The sequence below is a fragment of the Mirounga angustirostris genome, unplaced genomic scaffold, assembly GCF_029215605.1.
Source record: "Mirounga angustirostris isolate CCGP_5_RB_7025 unplaced genomic scaffold, mMirAng1.0.hap1 SCAF_4, whole genome shotgun sequence".
Taxonomy (NCBI): Eukaryota; Metazoa; Chordata; class Mammalia; order Carnivora; family Phocidae; genus Mirounga; species Mirounga angustirostris.
In genome coordinates, this window is record NW_026991712.1 from 112,808,511 (window position 1) to 112,830,750 (window position 22,240).

Genomic DNA, 22,240 nt, shown 5'->3' on the forward strand with positions numbered 1-22,240 from the left:
GATAGCGTCCTGTAAGCTAAAAGTGATAAAATATATGCCATTATTTCTGACCTTTGAAAGGGCTCAAATTAAAGAAATACTGAATAAAGAAAATGACTGGTATCAACAGTTACTTTAATAAAGTATTCTCAAAAGGCAAAAGTTAACTCAAACACTACTACTGTAGACAATTTAAGCTAAATGTTAAAGTACTCCCAAGATATAAAACTGAATCAGTATAAGAATTTTTAAAATATGTCCATATTTTTCATTTACAGATCAGGGGAGCATTTGAAAGTCGTTTCCATATACTAGCTGTGAGTTTATTACATTTGAATGAGGCATTTATCTCATGGTTGGTATCTCTGATATCCACAGCTCAGTCAATGACCACTGTGTTTCTCATGGGGATTTTACTCAAATGACGCCTTACATATAGTGAAGTATTGAAGTCTAATATAGAAACATTTTTTTTTGTAAACTCTAGCTCTCCTAAAACCTTATTTATAATTTTATATTATAAAAATGCTTAATACTGACACAACTTTAAGACTTCTACTACTCAGATCAGAGAATGCAATCAAAGAATTTTAATTTGGAACTCTATGTTTTGATATGACAAAGGCTAAAAATGTTGATCTCAAAAATCTTTCATATAGTTTTCCAGACTTAAATATGAACAATATTGAACAAAGGTACTGATTTTAAAAAGCAGATTGTGAATTTCTTTAATGAACTATTTACTATTCTCTTAAAAGTCTCAACAGTTAGGGGGTGCCTGGGTGGCTCAGTCAGTTGAGTGACCAACTCTTGATTTAGGCTCAGGTCATGATGTCCAGGGTCATGGGATCAAGCCCCTCATCAGGCTCTGCGCTCAGTGCAGAGTCTGCTTGTCCCTCTCTCTCTGCTTCTCCCCCCTGCTCACAGGCTCTCTCTAAAATAAATAAATAAATAAATTTAAAAAATCTTTTTAAAAAAGTTTCAGCAGTTATAAAATACAAGGCTACATTAATAAGTTATTATGAAATGAATTCTAAAGATAATTGTATAAGTGAATAGCTGAGTTTCCAAAAATTCAGCTATCAGCTAGAATTTAAGATTTCATTTTTACTTCTTTCATCTACTCATTCACTTAACCATTTAGCAAATATTTATTGGATGCTTCCTATACATCAGGCCTCTATGTACTGTGAGTTTAATAGCCAACAAGATAGATGTCCTTCATCACATGGAGCATACATACTAATAGGTCCAGTAGAGAAGACAGACTATAAATAATAAACAAAAAAAATAAATAAATTGCTATGTTAGAGCATTAAAGACAGTGATGAGATAGTGCCTGGGTGGCTACTTGAGAGTAGGCGGTCAGAAAAGGGCCCTCTGAGGTAATATGAAGGGCAAGAAGTTGGCCATTCAACCATTATTTCAGGCCAAAGAAACAGCTACAGCAAAGTCAAAAGGTAGGAAAAATTTACTAAGTTTTAAGTACCAACAAAAAGGCCAGGAGAAAAGGGAACAATATGAAATGAGGCCAGAGAAACAGGCAGAAACCCTATCATCTAGGGCTTTGTATTCCATGATAAGGAGCTTGGCTTTTTTTTTTTAATCGTGGTAAAATACATATAATATTTACCATTTTAATCACTTTAAAGTGTACAGTTCAGTTACGTTAAGTAAATTCACAATGTTGTGTAACCATCACCACTATTTCCAGTACTTATTCATTACTCCAAATGAAAATTTCACACCCATCTGCAGTTATTTTCCATTGTCCCACCCCCTAGTTCTCAGCAACCATTAATCTGCTTTCTATCTCTATGTATTTGCTAATTCTGGATATTTCATATAAATGGAATTATATAAACATATCTGGTTTATTTCATTTAGCCTAATATTTTCAAGGTTCATCTATGTTGTAGCAGATATCAGTACTTTATTCCTTTTCATGGCTGAATAATATTCCCTATATGGATATATTACATTGTGTTTATCCATTCAACTACTGATGAATATTTGGGTTGTTTCCATTTAGTGGCTACTGTGAACAGAGTTGCTATGAACATTTATACATCATTTTTTTTTAACAGGATGTTTTTAATTCTTTTGGGTAAATAACTAGGAGTAGAATTAATGAGTTACATGGTAATTCTATATTTGACTTATTAACTATGCCAAACTGTTTTCCACAGGCAACTGTATCATTTTAGTTTTCCAACATCAATGTAGGAGGGTTCCAATTTCTCTAAACACTTGCTAACACTTGTTATTTTCAGTTTTGGGGTTTTTTGTTTATTTTTATCATGGTCATCTGAGAGGGTGTGAAGTAGTATCTCACTGCAGTTCTGATTTACATTTCCCAAGAAGCTTGGATTTTATTCTGAGTATTTTGGGAAGCCATTGTAAGGGTTAAGTAGGGACACAATATAATTTGATTTATGTGTTAAATAATAAACTTAAGTCCATTTCTGTTATGTTTTAAATCATAAACTTACTCCATAAACTGAAATGGACTTTGGGGAGGGTCTGGCATTTAAGTTGGGAGACCATTAGGGAAACCACAGCAACAGACCAGGTGAGAGATGATGATGGCTTATGCTAAGGTGGTAACAGAAAAGAGGCCAAGAAATCAATGGATTTCAGAATATGTTTTGGAAATAAAGTTGACATGAATTTCTAATAGGTTGGAAGAAAAAAAGAGACAGGCAAAGAGATAAGACTAATCTTTCAGATTTCTGGTTGTGCTCCAACTGCATGATTCTGAGATGGAGGAAGGGTAGGGTTATGGAGAAAAAAAAAACAGTCGTGTTTTGGCCAAGTTTAAGATGCCATTACTAGAGGTCATTACTAGAGATGTGGGTCTGGAAGTCTGACACACAGTATTTAAACTTATATGAAATTTCCTAAGAATGAATTTGTGGGTAGAAAAAAGACGGGGTCCTGCACTGAGTCATGGGATACATCTAAGTTCCTGGGTCCTCTTGCTGCTCTCTGTCCTGTCATCCCACATTTCACATCCTGGTTTGTAATTCTGTTTTCCTTTCTGGAATCTATTTCCCACACCTTGGTTCTCGTCTGGCTCTCCACCCCCACTCACCATAGATGTGTGCTGGAACAGCATTTTATGCTATCATTGCTAATCTAAGAACCCAGATTTTAGAGTTGGACAAACTTGTGTTTAACTCCCTTCTCCGGACCTGATTATGTGACCTTGGGTATTTTACTTAATTTTCTCAAGCCTCAGTTTTCTCAAGTATAAAAAGGTAGTAATATGTATATGATAGGTTTATTGTAAAGAAATGAGTCAGATCATATAGGAAGCCCCTGGCATAATCCTGGCACAAAATAAGGTCTTAATACAAAGAAAACATTGTCATTACTAACATTATTTTGCTATTAACCACTGCTGTATGCTGTTCCAATCATTTTTTACCACTATATAATATAGGAGAGGGTGAAATATATAATGTCCAAAGACCAAGGATAGAAATATTAGTCATGAGGAATGGCTGAATTAGTTAGATGGAGCATGGGACAGGCTGACTGGGATGAACAACACAGAGCCAAAGACAGTTGAGAAATTTAGACATCTAGGATTAAATAGTAAACTTTACTGTATGACCCAAGAAGTCAGAGTAATAAAGTGAAATACCTGTAATTGTGATATCATTTCTTACTATTTAACGCACCTAAGTTCAGCTGTGAGATCCTTTATAGTAGTGTATTTTTCCTCTAATGATAATTGAGCCTTCTGTAGTACATCTCTCAATTCCTGAAGTTGTCTTAAAGTACTTTTTAACTCTCCATGCGCATTTTGGAGTTCAGACTCTAATGCTTCCTGTTTCTGCAAAGCTTCTGTTAGTTCAGTTTCAGTGTGGTGCTGTAATTTTTCTAATTCCTTCACTGTTAAAAGGAAAAAATAATTTTAGAACTACATAAAAACAATCTGTTATTAAAAATTTGTAAATAATTATAATTAAGAATATCCAATTTTATTCATCTACAAGAGGCAAAAACTGACCACTCATTGTCCCTTCCAGTCCTACTAACCCAAATTCTCACTTTATTATTCTACTTTTTAAATATAAATATACAGGCAGATAAGCTCAGCTAACATGTTGCTTACCAGAATTTGTCTTCTTATCTAGTTCTGTCTTTGTCTGTTCTAAGATCATGTCTAACTGAGAGAGATGCATTGCTTTATTTTCTCCATCTCTTTTTAGGTACATTATTTCTTTTTCCATTTTAGAGAGTTCTTCTCTGTACTGATCCATCTCAAGTTTTACTTGCCTAGTTAAAAACAAAAAATAAAACAATTAATAAACGATAATTTGGAAACCTAAAAGCCAACTGACTTGTCTCTGACTAAACAAAATCTGCAAGTTATATAAGGGCAAATATCAGCAAAACATCTAGTCAGAATACTAGGTCACACTTAGGTCATATTATTAAAAATGCTCCAACTAAAAGATTGTAATTCTGCACCAATTATGTACCACTAGGTACGACTGTGCTACCTGGTAATATTTAGCAAGGCTAGCCGTCTTTTCAATCTAACTACAGTTAGCTTGTGAAAAGCTTTGTATACTGAGAACATCCATGGATAGGTATCTCATTCATCTGGAATTTCTGTTATCTGCAACACAGAAACTAAGGAAGCCAAGCAATCAAAATATTCACCATAATGACAATACTACTCATAGGAGAATCAAGTCAGTTATTTTTATTCAGACCTTTATTATTTATGTTATCCTTTTTAGCTTTACAAGGGACTAGAGATTTCCAGAACTAGTGCAACTTTCTTGCTTTACAGATGAGGTAACTGGAAGGTTAGTGACTCGTCTGGGATAAGACAAATAGTTATTAACAGTGAGAGAATCAGGTTTACTAACTTTCAGTCAGTCCTGAGCTTATTCCAACATGGAAGATCCTCTACCTATAGACAAATCAACATAGTGAAAGAAAGTTTTAGGTCCATTTGTTGGTAACTCCAAAGTGATATTCACTAAGTAAACAAGTGCTAATATTAGCCTCAATAGAACTGATTCTCTTTGAATCAATATTTTTTGTTGATGTTGAAATAGGAAGAAAAAGAAAAAGTAACATATTCATTTTACCTGGCAGTACCAGTAAGCTCAATAACTTTTTGCCTTTTCAAATCGGCTTCATGTGTGGCTGCTTCACATTTCTCCTCCATTTTTCTCAACTTTTCAGCTGAACTTTCCCTTTGTTTTTGAAGCTCTTGTTCCAGTTTCGATACCTTGTAAAAATAAGTTTAAGTATTTTAAGTTCAGTCACATTTTTTGGAATGTGTCACATAATAGTCTTTGGAAGAAAAAAATATATATAAATATGTAGTCTAGCCTATCATTCAGTTTCAAGATGTATTATAAAACTCAAAGTACAGACCAGAAAGCAAATGTTTTGGAAATAAAAAAGCAAAACTTAACTTCGTGGAAGATATTTCATTCATATACCTATTTATAGAAGTAGCCACATCGTAACACTAAAATAGGATTTACAAGAATTGAACAAAATAATGGTTAATGTTTCCCCTTTCATTATCCCCATGTGAAATGTTTTCTTCGCCTGTCAAACTATGTTGCTTTCCTTCTTCACAAACTGGCTCATTCACTGAAGGATTTCTCAATTCCCAACTGCCCTCAAATGTTACCACTTGCATTTGCTCCTATTCATTATTTCCTCTGTTCGCCTATAGTGAGGGAGGTATTTTTCCTCCTATATAAGTCAAATTGCTTCACTGGCGTCCTGGGTTCATTTTCTCAGGAACCTATCCACTTTCTCAGGAACTCATACTATTGACTATCACTACTCTCTCCTTCTGGCTTCTTTATATTAGCATTTAAACATGTTCAAGACATTTCCATCATAAAAAACTACCCAAACCTCTACCTCCTCCAACTACCACCACCACCCTTTCTTTCCTCCTCTTCAAAGCCCAATTTCTCAGTTTTCTATGCTTGTTGTATCATCTTCTCACTTCTCATTCATTCCTCAACCCAAAGCAATGTAGCCATTTTCTATAGAAACTGAGCAATGTCACTAATGACCTCCATGTTGGTAATTCTAGTGGACATTTCTCAACCCTCATTCTACTTGATATTGATCTCAGCAGCCCATGACACCAATGATCATTCTTAATTTCATGAAATACTTACTTTGGCTTCTATGTGCCGTATCTCACAGACATCTGCCCAAGTCAATCTTCTCACCTCTCATTCTGTATTTTCTCCCTAGTTAATCTCAGCCACTCCATGTTTTCAATGAACATTTACATGACTGTGCTCTTCAAGTTAATCTCTGCCTAATGACTTTAATATCCTCTCTGCTCTTCTAAAACCTCTCACTAGAGAACTAAATACAGATTATAAGTTATTAATATCCACACCTCTAACTCAAGTTTCAAGAATAAAATTAAAATAGTACCCAGTGTTAAAACTAAAGGGAATCACCAAAACCCATCTACTCTGTGTTTTATTAAATAGCACACTCATAAGCAGAAAGAATCTAAAGATGAGTAATAATCTGAAAGAATCTAACATGGAATCTATGCACAGAGGAATATGAATGAAAGGCACAAAGAGAATACTGTATACAATGGAAAACTTACTCCAAATACTACAGAAATTTTTAGATATAAACTTCTTTAGACCCTCAAAGAAGTTAAAGAACATACAAAAATCTCTTAAAACAAAGATCAAGAAGAAAAAGAATTTACCAAATGAAAAATATAAATGAACTGGTAGATTTAAGGGGGAAAAAAAAGAGAGAGAACCATAAAATTATTATGGAAATGAAAATGACTTCAGAAAGAACAAGAATTTTAATCAATTCTACAAGCCAGAGACAACAACAAGGGACTTAGGAAGTGGGAATCAAACACAGATATGAAGAAATGCTTCCAGATGAAGCTGAACAACAAGCATAGCAAGCAAGAGGTCTAGACTTTAACAAAAGGGATGGAGAGCCACAGAACAGCTGTCTCTAAAAAAAAAGAAAATAGAGAATACCTGCCTGATATGTTTGAATGTATTGAGGGATTCTTTAGTTGCACTGGAGAGGCTGAGGATGAATTCAGAATATGTAGATAAAAAGCCATCCAAATGACAAAAGGTGAGGTGTTGTGAGATTACAGGGAACTATCATTTCCTAATTTATACATTTTTGTAAAGTTTGAAAAAGAAAAACAACTCAAAAAATAGGAATTATCTGTCTGAAGATTTCAGATGAACTGGTAATGAATGAAAGAGGAAAGATTTGATTCTAGTATAAAATTCCTAGGATTCTTTCACTGGAGTAATAACATTTTTAGAAGTAAGTAGTTTCCTTTGGGATTTTTCTTGTAGTGCACTGCTTTAGCATATCCTTAAGGATTATCATGCATCCTGATCCAAAAACATGATGGAATGAAAAAGTCTAAATTATAACTAAGTTTTATGGATGACAAAAATGTGCCCATGGTATTAGAGATGCAGGTTAGAACACACTCAAATAGAACTTCACCCATTTTTCAATGTTAACACAGAATATTTCTTATAATATGAAACCTGTGAGGTAAATAGCAATATAACAAAATACTTATTATCGATTTTTAAAATTTCTATTTCATATAAGTGAAACTATGTTGACCAATAAGATATACCTGTTTTTCAAGTTTAGTTTGAATGTCTTCTAGCTCTCCGTTCCTAATTGTCTCTTGTTGTAACATTTGCTGCTGTTGCTGAAGAGTATGCTGTAGAATAAGATTCTGCTCAGCAGTCTCTTGAAGACTATGATTTTTTATCTTTAGTTCTTTCTGTAAACAGTATACCTAACAAATACATACATTTCTCATTAAAATGACATTTCAAAAAAAAAGTCATAAAATGTCAATGCTGTCTTCCTTATTATTTCATTTGTCATGTGGGATAATTGTATTTATGGCTATTGTTTGTTATATGGAAGGGCAGGTTCACTTTTATGATGGAAGGGTGTGTTAGAAGGGCCTGCTTATAAGGCTGACTCTCGGGGCGCCTGGGTGGCTCAGTCATTAAGCATCTGTCTTTGGCTCAGGTCATGATCCCGGGGTCCTGGGATCGAGCCCCACATCAGGCTCCTTGCTTGGCGGGGAGCCTGCTTCTCCCTCTCCCACTCCCACCCAGGTGGCCTCAAATCCAATTTTCTAAACCCTAGCTATATATGATGGAAACCTCACAAGTCTGATATAAGATAATACAGTTGACTCTTGAACAATAAGGGTTTGAACTGCATAGGTCCACTCGTGCAGATTTTTTACAGTACAGTACTGTAAATGTATTTTCTCTCCCTTATGATTTGCTTAATCACATTTTCTTTTCTCTAGCTCACTTTATTGTAAGAAAACAGTATATAATACATATAACATAGAAAATATGTGTTAATCATCTATGTTATGGTAAGGCGTCTAGTCAACAGTAGGCTATTCCATAGTTAAGTTTTTGGGAAATCAAAGGTTATATGGGGATTTTCAACTACATGGCAGGGAGGGGGTCGGCACCCCTAACCACTGCATTGTTCAAGGATCAACCTTAATTATATTAACCAGCATTGATACTAAAATTTGCTCTAAAGACAAATAATTCAAAAGTAAATAAATGTATGGGGTGGTACTTAAGAAAACAAAGTAAACAGTAATTGAATTTTTCTCCATTTCTTATCGATATATGTGAAAGAGTGAAAGATAACCTGTTAAGTAAGCCAAATACATGTGCACTGAGATAATAATTCAGCAGCGAAAAATGCAAATCTTTCTAATTTACTTACTTATTCCCTAGTACAGTTGTACATACTTGACTACTACTTCTATTTTCTAATTCAGTTTGGAGCCTAGGTTTTTATTTCCAGTCGTTTTGGAAATGATTCTAAGTTCATTTTAGGTAAATGCCTACTATCCACCCTAGTCTCTGATGCGGTTTCTGAGAGCACAAAGTGTAAAGCTCAACAAACTCTCTTGTTACGAACACTGCTTGTCTCCAGATTCCATCTCTGCCAAGTCCATCTACACTGAAGGATAGTGAGGGCTATCAAAGAAATGTTTAAGTAATGTTTGAAGAAGTTCATAGTAAAATAAAAATAACATTTCTATTTTAAAAAGTCAAAGTATCCATAGTTGAGGTAATTTAAATTCCATATACTGCAGTAGAGAAATATATGCCTGTCTGTCAAAGATGCTATAAAAGCCTTCATGAAGACACATGGAAGGAAGAAGACAGGACCAATAAAATGTGAAGAGTTCCTTTTCTCAATCTCTAAACTTATATAATTATGTGATACACCTAAGTCTGAAGTGCTAGTCAACTATATATTTGCTTTTAGATCTATGCCTGCCTTCCCCCTGCTCTGCTCCAGGTATTGCAAGAAATTCCCTTTTGGATAACAGAAAGATTTAGCCAGCGGGAGGGACCTGGAGCAGTTCTCCTCCTCTACGGCCTCAGTTTCAATTAGACAGATTCCTTTGTGGACTTCATTCCACTAGGCAGCCCTGCTTCTGGACTATAATCATCGCATCTCTTCCTGATATTCCTCTATCCCTGATGATGGTAGTAGGTCCTTGCTTATGATAATCTGAGTCACCTTACCATGCTTTGTTTGCTTCTCCCCTCTTCCATCACCTGTGTATCTAATTCTCTGCATAAAATTCTCTCCATTTTAAAGATATAGAAAGGATTCTATTTTTTGGTTGGGACTTTCTGATGCATTCAAGTCAACTTTGATGAACATTTTTGGGGGACTATTTCTAAACATGAATTTAAGGTTTAAAGCTTATATTTAATTTTTAAAATAGAATTTATTTTAAATTTGTATTATAAATTCTAACAAAGAAATAAAGGAACTCTTCACTAAGGTTATACCTTTGAGCAAAGTGAATACCTATTATGTTGAAAGCAAAGTGGTAGACACTGAGATATAGAATAAGATATGAATAAGATAACTTGAGTCATCCATCCAGTATCTCAGAAACTCATCTCAATAGAGAAAGTTGAATTTCCAAACCTAATTCTCAATCCTTCAGACAACTAGAAGGAGCAAAAATAAAATGAAAAAATTTGAAGATGGGGCGGCTGGGTGGCTCAGTTGTTAAGTGTCTGCCTTCGGCTCAGGTCATGATCCCAGGGTCCTGGGATCGAGCCCCGCATCGGGCTCCCTGCTCCATGGGGAGCCTGCTTCTCCCTCTCCCACTCCCCCTGCTTGTGTTCCCTCGCTAGCTGTGTTTCTGTCAAATAAATAAATAAAACCTTAAAAAAAAAAAAGAAAAAGAAAAAATTTGAAGAATTTTACGCCTCTAAATCTAAAACAATATTCTAAGTCTTAATCATTTTATATTAGAACTACTTTCTGTGATATTAACAATAATCTTCCGATTTCTTAGAAATAGATAAAAGAATCAGAATTTTAAGGTGTCATATTTTGTACTGCACAGAATTAGTTTGTTATAAACAAAGAATATAAAACTGGAATTCACATTTTAATGGAAAGTTTTTTTTAAAAGATTTTATTTATTTGAGAAAGAGAGAGTGCGCACAAGTGGGGGAGGAGGGGCAGAGGGAGAAGCAGGCTCCCCGCTTAGCAGGGAGCCTGATGGGGGGCTTGATCCCAAGACCCTGGGATCATGACCTGAGCCCAAGGCAGAAGCTTTAACCGACTGAGCCACCCAGGCACCCCTTAATGGAAAGTTTATCAGCTACATAAAGATGTACTTTTAAAGAATCTTAAAAATAAGATCTCAAAAAGAAATCATGTGAAAAATGTTTTTTAATAAAAATGCTAATTTACCTCTTCAGATTTCTTCTTTAGCTGTTTTTCAAACTTTTCCTTATTTCCTTCTAATTGATTCAAGTGCAAGGCAAGTTCTTCCTTACAAATTTCCAGTGCTGAATCTAGCTGTCTGACCTAAGCAGGAGAAAAGCAAAAAAAGAAAAATCAACTAATATTAATGAGTGCTTATTATATGTTCAATATTTTACAGGTTTATCTCCTAATGTTACCTAACTGCTTAAAACTGAATACACAGCCCAACTTAGGACACAAAATGCTATTACAGAAAAAATTTATTTAGAAAACTGATTTTTTTTTTTTTTTTAAGATTTTATTTATTTATTTGAGAGAGAGAGAATGAGAGACAGAGAGCATGAGAGGGGGTAGGGTCAGAGGGAGAAGCAGGCTCCCCGCTGAGCGGGGAGCCCGATGCGGGACTCAATCCCGGGACTCCAGGATCATGACCTGAGCCGAAGGCAGTCGTTTAACCAACTGAGCCACCAAGGTGCCCCTGATTTTTTATTGCAAATTAGGAAATCAGAGTCTGGCGTCCTAAAGAATAAACCGAACATGAACAAGTGAAGAAGGGCATTCCAGGAAGAGGGAGTATGTCCAGAGACAAGACAATGTGAAAAGGAATGGTGCGAAGTTGGCAGTTTAGGGTACGAAGAGTATTAATTTACAGGAGATGGGTATTTGGGAGATTAGACTGGAAAGACAGACTGGGGCCAACCGTCAAGAACCCGTAGACCAAACGCCCTAAGACATTTACCTAAAATAGTAAGCAACATTTAAGCCTATTTCTTAAGTTCCCTTGATCAAGAAAAATAGTAAAGTGAGTACACACTAGTGTACTGTGCTAATAATGACATGGTGTGAATATTCTGAATGTGCTCAAGTCACAAAGAAAATGAAAATACTTTTGTTAGCTAGAAAAAAAACTTAACAGGCTGCATTTGCTTTGAATCCAGGAAAACATTTTCAGAAAGGCAGCACTGTAACTTGGTCCAAGTGTTCACAGAGCTGCAAATGCTTTACACCACCTTAATATTAAACAGCAAACAAGCAAAGAGCAACACAAATTCAGTAAATTTTTTCACAAAAATTAGTTCAAGGGCCACAATTTGCACACATGCTCCATATCCCATCTGTCAAAAAGATGCTTGTCTTGCTTCTTAGTGTAATTTTGAGCTTCTCAGGAGTGGTTCCCCCCCCCCCTTAATCAAGTAGCATTCTCGTAAGTCATCTTGAAGGTGTAAAAGAAATCTCAAGATAAGAAAAAGAGAAAAATGCTCCCTGTTGCAGATACTATTTATTCTATATCATGAGATTATCTTTGCAACTCATATTTCTAAATAGAGAATCCTGAAATACAGTTTTCAAAGACTGTCCTTATAGCCTGTGAATATAACCATTAACAGCTAAAAAGCTGGTAATTTTGAATTATGCTTGTTAATAAATTCACATTAAATTAACACAAATTAACATTTGTTTTATGAAAGGCATAAATACTTATGAGTTTTCTTTCCTTCTTTTTTTTCTGAGGGTTGTATTTTTTTAGTTTTCTTTCTTAACCATGAGAATGAGCAAGGCTGCTTGTATCATCTCCCACACACAGAGAAAAAATGAAATCTGTGACTGTCAGAATATCGCACCTGATAATTAATAATGTAAAAACGAATTCAGGCAAGCTTTATCATGAGATGTTAAAACCATCGGTTATAGGTGGTTGAGGAGCAGTACATTCACATGGCCTGAAAGAATCACCGCACGTTTTATTAATTATAAAGGAAAAAAATGTGCGCTTCACATGGGGAGATCTGGCAGTAATCGGCTTACATAAGGTGCCAATATTGGCAGTGACAGTAACGGGGTAGTCTGACATGTGCTTCCTGATGGGAAGCAGAAGAACACAGTATAACTCATGTGGTGTTCTAGCTGACCTAGACTTTCAGAAGATTCACTATCAGAAGAACAGAAGGAAAGAGTGAGTTTAGGGAAACCGAAAGTGCCAAATGCAGCATGTACTTATAAATGAATCCTAGATTGTAAAAAGAACAAGAACAAGCTGAAGTAGTGTTTCTGAAGGTTTTAATGGGCATACAAATCAGCTGGGCACCCTATTAAAATACAGATTCTGATTCAGTAGAAGGGCAAAAAGGTAAGACAGGAGACATGGGCTCAAAATTTAAGGAGGCACTCACTCGCAGGGTCATGCCAAGTGCCAACGCTATACTTATACAACCCCAAGAGTAAGCATCTCCCTAAATTTTGCACCAGAAGCAATTCACTTCCTTCACCTTAATTCCAATTCTGTTCAGTAGGTCCGGGGTATAGCCGAAATTCTCCAAGTCAAACACGTTTCTAGGTGATGTTGATGTTGCTAGTCCACAGACCATGCTTTGAGTAGCAAGGCTATATAGAACGATTTTAAATAATTGGAAAAATTTTAGTATGGACTGTGTGTTGAATGATGTCACTGAATTAACTTTTACTTTCTCTGGTGTGTAGAGTGGTGAGGTCATGTAGGAGAAAGTTTCTGTTCACAGGAGATGCAAGTTTAAATATTAAAGGTGTAAAGTGTTACGACATCTGCAACCTTCTCTCAGGTGGTCTGGCAAAAAGGAAATGTGTACGTTATGAGATTGGGTGGGTACGTGCACAAGTGGGTATGTATGTGTAGGGAGAGATGAAATGAATGTAGCTAAACAGACAGTAAATCGAGGCAGAGGGTTCACAAATGTTCTCTGTACTATTCTTTCCATTTTTTTGCAGGTTTGGAATTTTTCAAAATAAAATTTAAAGATTTTTTTTTTTTTTTAAATAGAGACACAGCAAGAGAGGGACCACAAGCAAGGGGAGTGGGAGAGGGAGAAGCAGGCTTCCTGCGGAGCAGGGAGCCCCATGTGGGGCTCGATCCCAGGACCCTGGGATCATGACCTGAGCTGAAGGCAGACGCTTAACGACTAAGCCACCCAGGCGCCCCCAAAATAAAATTTAATTAAAATTAATAAATCAATTTAAAAAATAATAAAACCCCAAACATTTACTACTCTGTTGGATTCATTATTTGAACAGGAGTTTGAGAGTCTAAATCTCATATGGATAAGCATCATTCACCTCATACAAACCACCTATAAATACACACGTATATATATATGGACATAAATGAATGAAATGAAAACAAAGACACTGCTTTGTTGAACCAAAGAACTTCCTCAGGAGTACAGTCTGGGGGTAACCAAGTATGGGCTCTACTCTACCTATTTTCAACAAAAGCAGCTAAGTTCTTTTTTGTTGTTGCTTTTTTCTACTTATGACTTTCTTTGGGAAAAGAAAAAAATCCAGAGTGGAATATAAAAGCAAAACAAAAGAAAGTAAGTAAACAAAATCTCTAAATCTAACAGGCACCTTCTCAATATTCTATTTAACAACACGTAATATAATTGCTTTAATTTATTGGTTTCTTATTCCTGTTCAGAATTTCCCATCAATCTTCTAGTTCTCATTAATCATACTTTCATAAATGGTATCTTTAAATTGATTCTTATAACTCTCCTGCAGATATAAAATTCAGAATTTTTGTGATTTCATTCTTTTTTTTTAAATATTTTTTTTTTTTAAAGATTTTATTTATCTGAGACAGAGAGAATGAGAGAGACAGAGAGCACATGAGAGGGGGGAGGGTCACAGGGAGAAGCAGGCTCCCTGCCGAGCAGGGAGCCCGATGCGGGACTCGATCCAGGGACTCCAGGATCATGACCTGAGCCGAAGGCAGTCGCTTAACCAACTGAGCCACCCAGGCGCCCTGTGATTTCATTCTTAATTATATTTGTATCTCCTTTGTTAATGGTTGAATTGACTGCATTTTCCAAGACTTTACCAATTGTAAGAATATATTCTTTGGTTACTTTAAAAAAATTCATTATTTTTTATGCAAAGAACAAATAGAGGTACCTACGTAGAGGGACATAGCCAAAGTCAAGAGGGGAAGGTGGTAATGACGTATCAGGAAGAAACTAGGTTTCAAACTTCAATTTTGTTGCTACAAATATCCTGTATGTTAGGTTTGGTATAGCTTGAGTCATAGGAATGTTGTTTCTATATTTCTTCCTCATTTTGGTGTTTGCCCCAATAACATCAAACCTAAAGCCATTAAGGGAATAAAACCCAGTAACATAATTTCTTCTCTTACTGATTTTAATATCTGGTTATTAACATATGGAAATAAACTACTAGATGTGTTAGGCAGTTTAATAAAAAACAGGAGGTAAGTGGCAATATAGATTTTATTTAATGAAATTATTTCATGCCTACAACTTTTATAATGATTTTTTCATGTTAATGATCTTAGAGGTTATTGTTAACACGAGGAAATGAATTGACATGGCATTAAATGTTAAAAGTTTTGGGGAAACTTTTATAACACTGAATTAACACTGAAAATTTACTGAATTAACATATTCCTTATATTCAAGCCATATATGACAGAATAAACATGCTGTTACCTATTTTTAACACTAAAAGTGCAAAGGAGAAATATCGAAATAATAACAAAATAACACTGAATTAACATATTCCTTATATTCAAGCCATATATGACAGAATAAACATGCTGTTACCTATTTTTAACACTAAAAATGCAAAGGAGAAATATCGAATATACAGTTATGAAACTTTGAGTAACTGAGTATGTGCCAAGCATTATAGGTACCTCATTTCATCTCCTCCTCATACTGACCCTCCTCCAGAGTATTGTTATCTGTATTTTACTGATGAAAAAGTTAAAGTTCAGAGACTTAAAATAACCTAGCCAGGGTTAAAGCTAACTAGTAAGCACTCTGAAATCAGAACTGAACCTCAAGTCAACTTAGCTCCAAAACCCATTCTTTTAACCATGAAGACAGAGTAGCCATAAAACAAAAGTATTTTTGTATTTTATCTGAAAATTCTGATTTTCTCCCCTAATTAATCTTATCGTAGAACTGGTAAAAAGAAGTAAAATTCGACTGCTTGTAGATTCATCTCCTTTTACTTCCTCTGTTAATTCTTTACTGGTAATGTTAATAAGTAGCTACAATTAAAAAAACATTTTTTGTTAAAAAAGAAGCCTTTCTTTTTTTTTTTTTTAAGATTTTATTTATTCATTTATTTGAGAGAGTGAGAGAGAGAGAGCACATGAAAGGGGGGAAGGTCACAGGGAGAAGCAGACTCCCCACCGAGCGGGGAGCCCGATGCGGGACTCGATCCCGGGACTCCAGGATCATGACCTGAGCTGAAGGCATTCGCTTAACCAACTGAGCCACCCAGGCGCCCAAAAAAGAAGCCTTTCTTAAGGCAAAAAAAAAAGGTTAGACAATCCACAAACCAGATTATCAACAATCAAATAATTAAGATTATAATTCACAATGAAGAAAAAATACTTATAGAAACTAAGTTCACTGACTCAGGTAAAATCTTTACCTGTGAGTTTTTATCTAAATAATTTTTATAATTTTTAGAGAAAAGTATAAAAGCTACAGAATGTCTCTATTAAAAAAAAAAGTTTTAAAAAATTAGCATACTAGCCTTGATTGTTTCTTCAGATACTTGGTTCTGTAATGTTCTCAAAGCTTCATCTTTCTTCATGTTTTCCTTTTCCATCTCCTAAAAACACACAGATTGGTAGCAAAAATATGAGTACATGTATAAATATCTTAATTTTAGCATTATTAATAGGCTGTTAAGCAACTGATTTAATTAGAATTAAAGGTAGGTTATAGAAATGTAAGTATTAGTCAGCTGTTAAACAGCACTTTCAGGGGCGCCTGGGTGGCTCAGTCAGTTAAATGTCTGCCTTTGGCTCAGGTCATGATCCTGGGGTCCTGGGATCGAGCCCCGCATCGGGCTCCCTGCTCAGCGGGAGTCTGCTTCTCCCACTCCCTCCCCGCTTGTGCTCTCTGTTGCTATCTCTGTCTCTCTCAAATGAATAAGTAAAATCTTTTTAAAAAATGAATAAATAGATAAAATAAACACTTTCACAAAGATGATTTTACCCCTTTGCTTTCCGTCAGGAGTCTGTCTAGTGATTCAAGATGATGTTGTTTACATATTATATCTTGCTGCAAAATGGACATAGTCTTTTCTTGTTCTTTAAACTGTTGGTCTTTTTTCTCTAGTTGAGATTCAAGCTAAACATAAAAACATGATTTATTAACTTGCATATAATTTTTAAAAAATCATGAAACATGTTAAATATACATAAAAGAATATAATACTCCTATGTTAAATTACTATTGAAATTACATAGATTTTTCATTTTGCCAAATTTCCTTCAGTTTCTCTCTCTTGAGAGAAGAAATGAAATCACATGGCCAGGTCTTACCTGTCACCAATACAGTTGATTTCCTCCCTCATCAATACAGCTGACCCTTGACCAACACAGGTTTGAATTGCACAGATCCACTTATATGAGGATTTTTTACAGTATGGTACTGTAAATGTATTTTTTCTCTTCGTTATGATTTTCTTAATCACATTTTCTTTTCTCGGGATTTATTGTAAGAATACACTATATGATACATGTAACATACAAAATATGTATTAGCTGACTGTTTTGTTATCAGCAAGGCTTCTGGTCATGAGTAGGGTGTTCAGTTTTGGGGGAGTCAAAAGTTAGATGAGAATTTTCAACTGTGCAGGGGGACCGTGCCCCTAACCCCTAAGTTGTTCAAAGGTCAAATGTACTATGCTGAAATTGGTCTGCATCATTCTCTGGTATGTTTCTCACACGTTTTTTGTGTTTACTACATATGTAGATCTATGAATAATATGTAATGTATTTTTGTTTTGAAATTTTACACAGACAATATCAAAACATCTGCAAGTTGTAGCAACTTGGTTTTTTTACTCAATATTGTTTTAGATATTTATCCCTGGATATTTATCCATGTAACCATATGTAGATCTAATTCATTGCTTTTTCTAACAGTACAGTATTCCATTGTAACAACAAATTACAGTTGTCTTCTCTTCTACTCAAGAACAGTTTAATATTCTATTTTTCACCATCACAACAATGTTACAATACATCCTGTGTGCACTTCTCTTTGTGTTAGAGTTTCTTTAGAATAGATCACCTAGAAGTGGACTTTCTGTTTGTAGGATATGCACATTTCCAATTTCATTAGGTATTTCTCTTCAAAGTGCATCAAAATTTATGCTTATATTAGAAATGTATAAGATTCTCATTCCCACAACTTCAACAATAATTGGTGTTATCAAAATTTCAAAATACCTTTGTGAAGACAAAATAGGAAATTACTGATATGTGTATATGCATATATGTGCATATTACATACAAATGTGCAAAATTATATGATATATATAACACATATACATATATAATAAAAATATGACAGAACAAGGTTAACTAGAAAATATTAAAACTAAGTAACTCTGAAAACACTCAAATGAAAATAATCAAATAACAAATTAGAGGAACAGAACAAATAAAGATGGAAGAAAAGTGAACAGAGCCTAAAAGACTTGTTGGACACCATCCAGCAGACCAAAACGCAGATCATGGGAGGAGAGGAGAGGGAAAAAGGGACACTGAGAATATCTGAAGAAATAATGATTGAAAATGTCTAAATTTGGGGCACCTGGCTGGCTCAGTTGGAAAAGCATGCAACTCCTGATCTCAGGGTCATGAGTTTGAGTCCCAAGAAAATGTCTAAATTTAATGAAAGACATGGAAATAAACATCCAAGAATCTCAACTCCAAGAAAGATGAACTCAAAAAGGAATCACACAAAGACACAGATATAGTCAAAACTTTCAAAAGACAGAGAAATCAGCAAGAGATAAATGAGTAATCACATACAAGGATCCACAATAATATTACAAGCAGATTCTCATCAGATACTTTGGAAGCCAAAAGACAAATGTGTTGATTTACTGAAAAGAAAAAAATGTCCACCAAGAATCCTACTATCTGGCAAAACTGTCCTTCCGAAGTGAGGCAGAAATTAAGACATTCCCAGATAAATAAATGCTGAGGGGGTTGTGACCACCAGATATGCCCCACCAGAAATGCTCAAGGGAGTTCTACAAAGCGAAATGAAAGGACACTAGACAATAATTCAAAGCCATATGGAGTATTAAAACTCTCAAAGATAACAGCAAGGATAATTATAAAAGCTAGTATTATTCTAACAATGGTTTATAATTACTTTTTGTTTTCTATAGGATTTAATATATTTAATGAAGAAAAAAACCAGTTAGTGTAATTTATTAGTATAAATTTGGTTTGTAATTCCAAGTCTTCTTTTCTAAATAGTTTGAGAGACTAATACATTTGAACGAATTATTAGCTTATGTTTTAGGGCACACAAGGTATAAAGAAATAATTTTGTGACATTAACATTAGAAAGGAGTAAAAATGGAGCTGTAAAAGGACACAATTTTTGTATATTACTGAAGTTAGGTTGGTACAAATTCAAATTAGAATGATAAAACTTTAGGGGTGCCTGGGTGGCTCAGTCGTTAAGCATCTACCTTCGGCTCGGGTCATTATCCCAGGATCCTGGGATCAAGCCCCACACCGGGCTCTCTGCTCGGCGGGAAGCCTGCTTCTCCCTCTCCCACTCCCCCTGCTTGTGTTCCCTCTCTTGCTCTCTCTCTCTGTCAAATAAATAAATAAAATCTTAAAAAAAAAAAAAGAATAAAACTTTAGAATGTTAAATGTAATACCCATGACAACCACACAAAAAATAACAATACAATATTCACAAAAGAGAATGGAAACAAGAAAAGAATTTCAAAATTTCACTACAAAAAAAAAACAAAACCTGAATTCAAAAGAAGACAGTAATGTAGGAAAGGAGGGACAAAAAAGCTGTAAGGCATATAGAAAACAAACAGCATCATGACAAAAAGACAGTCTCTATCAGTATTTACTTTAAATATAAATGGATTAAACTCTCCAATCAAAAGATAGAGACTGGCAGAAGATAAAAACACATGATCCAAATACAGTTGACCCTTGAACAATGCAGAGGTTAAGGTGGCTGACCCCATGTGCAGTTGAAAATCTGTATAACTTTTGACTCCACAGAAACTGAACTACTAATAGCCTATTGCTGACCAAAGCCTTACCAATAACATAAACAGTTGATTAACACATATTTTGTATCTTACATGTATCATATTCTTATAATAAAGTAAGCTAGAGAAAAAAATATTAATAAAATCATAAGAGAAGATACATATACAGTACTGTTGTAAAAAATCCACAAATAAGTGGACCCATGTTGTTCAAGGGTCAACTGTATATGCTGTCTACAAGAGACTCACTTGAGATCCAAAGACACAAGCGTGTTAAAAGTGAAATAAGTAACCAAATAAGTAACCAAAAGAGAGCAGGGGTACCTACACAAATATCAGAAAAAACACTTTATATCAAAAAAGGTTTTAAGAGACAAAGAAGGACATTATTTACTATAAGGTTCAAAATAGTAGCGAGATATAATAATTATGAAGTTTACTCATGTAATGACAGACCATCAAAATATATGAGGCAAAAACTGACAGAACTGAAGGGAAAAATAAACAGTTCTACAAAAATAGTTGGAAACTTCAATACCCCATTCATAATAATGGACAGAAGACTAGACAGAATATAAGTAAGGAAACAGAGGACTTAACAGAATAAATCAACTAGATCTGACAGACATATACAGAACACTCTACCCAACAACAAAATACACATTCTTCTCAAGTGTGAAGGGGACATTTTGCAGGATAGACCATGTTAGGCCACAAATTGAAGTCTCAACAAATTTAAAAGGACAGAAATCATTCAAAGTATCTTCTCCAACCACAACCAGATGAAATTAGAAATGAATAATGAAAGGAAAATTAAAAAATTCATAAGATTGTGGCATTAATTAAACAACAGATTTTTAAACAATCAATGAATCAAAGAAGAATTCACAAGGGAAATTAGAAGATAATTAGGAGACAAATGAAAACAAAAACACCACTTACCAAAACTTAAGAGACACAGCCAAAGTGGGGCTAAGGGGTAATTTACAGCTATAAATGCTTACATTAAAAAACAAAAAAGATCTCAAGTCAATTATTTAATTTCAAAACATAAGGAACTAGAAAAAGAAGAACAAACTAAACCCAAAGCTAGTTGAGGGAAGGAAATAATAAAGATTACAGTAAAAATCAACAAAACGGAGAACAGAAAACAATAAAGTAAATCAATGAAATGAAAAGTTAGCTCTTAGAAAAAATAAACAAAAGTGACAAATCTTTAGCCGAATAGATTAAAAAAACAGAGAAAAAATTAACAAAATCAGAAATGAAAGTGGGGATAGTACTGCCAATTATACAGAAACAAAAAAGATCATAAGAAAGCATAATGAATAATTGTATGCCCACAAATTGAATAATCTAAATGAAATGGACAAATTCCTAGAAATACAAAACCTACAAAGACTATATAATGAAGAAATAGATCATCTGAATGACCTAAAACTAGTAAGAAGTTAAATCAGTAATCAAAAAGCTCCCAACAACTCTGAAAAACAAACTGAGGGTTCTAGAGGGGAGGGAGTTGGGAGGATGGGTTAGCCTGGTGATGGGTATTAAAGAGGGCACGTTCTACATGGAGCACTGGGTGTTATGCACAAACAATGAATCATGGAACACTACATCTAAAACTAATGATGTAATGTATGGGGATTAACATAATAAAAAAATTAAAAAAAAAAAAAAAAGCTCCCAACAAAGAAAAGCCCTGAACCTGATAGCTTCACTAGTGAATTCTATCAAACATTTAAAGAATACCAATGTTTAGGGGTGCCTGGGTCAGTTGAGCGTCTGAATCATGATTTCTGCTTAGGTCATGATCTCACGGGTCATGGGATCAAGCAACACATCAGGTTCTGTGCTCAGCACAGAGTCTGCTTGAGATTCACTCCCTCTGCCCCTCCCCCCACACTCTCTCCCTCTCTCAAATAAAATCTAAAAAAAAAGAATACCAATCTTTCTCAAACTTTTCCAAAAAAGTTAAGAGAGAACACTTTTTTTTTTTTTTAAAGATTTTATTTATTTGACCGAGAGAGACACAGTGAGAGAGGGAACACAGTAGAGGGAGCGGGAGAGGGAGAAGCAGGCTTCCTGCTGAGCAGGGAGCCCGATGCCGGGGCTGGATTCCAGGACCCTAGGATCATGACCTGAGCCAAGCGCAGATGCTTAATGAATGAGCCACCCAGGCGTCCCAAGAGAACACTTCTTAACTAATTCTGAGACCAGTTTTAACCTGATACTAAAACCAGACAAAAACACTAATGGAAAACTACAGATCAATATCCCTTATGAACATTAAAGCCAAAATCAATATAATACTAATAATCCAAATTCAGCAGCGTGGTAAAAGGATTATATACTATGACCAAGTGGGATTTATTCCTGGAAT

The 22,240-nt window shown here is 34.9% G+C and overlaps 1 protein-coding gene across 11 annotated transcripts in view; it reads right to left on the bottom strand.

Moving 5' to 3' along the window:
* Positions 1 to 22,240, bottom strand: part of CCDC18 (coiled-coil domain containing 18) — a 101,971-nt gene that overhangs the window by 37,560 nt on the left and 42,171 nt on the right. For 10 of the 11 annotated variants that reach the window (XR_010410848.1, XM_064588808.1, XM_064588807.1 and 7 more), the window contains 7 exons: positions 16,806 to 16,940; positions 16,339 to 16,416; positions 10,789 to 10,905; positions 7,640 to 7,807; positions 5,094 to 5,236; positions 4,103 to 4,266; positions 3,666 to 3,879 (listed from right to left, as the gene is read on the bottom strand). Coding sequence is in view for 10 of the 11 variants with exons in the window: in XM_064588808.1 (XP_064444878.1) it covers positions 3,666 to 3,879; positions 4,103 to 4,266; positions 5,094 to 5,236; positions 7,640 to 7,807; positions 10,789 to 10,905; positions 16,339 to 16,416; positions 16,806 to 16,940 (1,019 nt within the window). In the remaining variant the exon portion in view is untranslated. The remainder of the gene's footprint in view (positions 1 to 3,665; positions 3,880 to 4,102; positions 4,267 to 5,093; positions 5,237 to 7,639; positions 7,808 to 10,788; positions 10,906 to 16,338; positions 16,417 to 16,805; positions 16,941 to 22,240) is intronic. The other variant, XM_064588803.1, reaches the window with a different exon arrangement.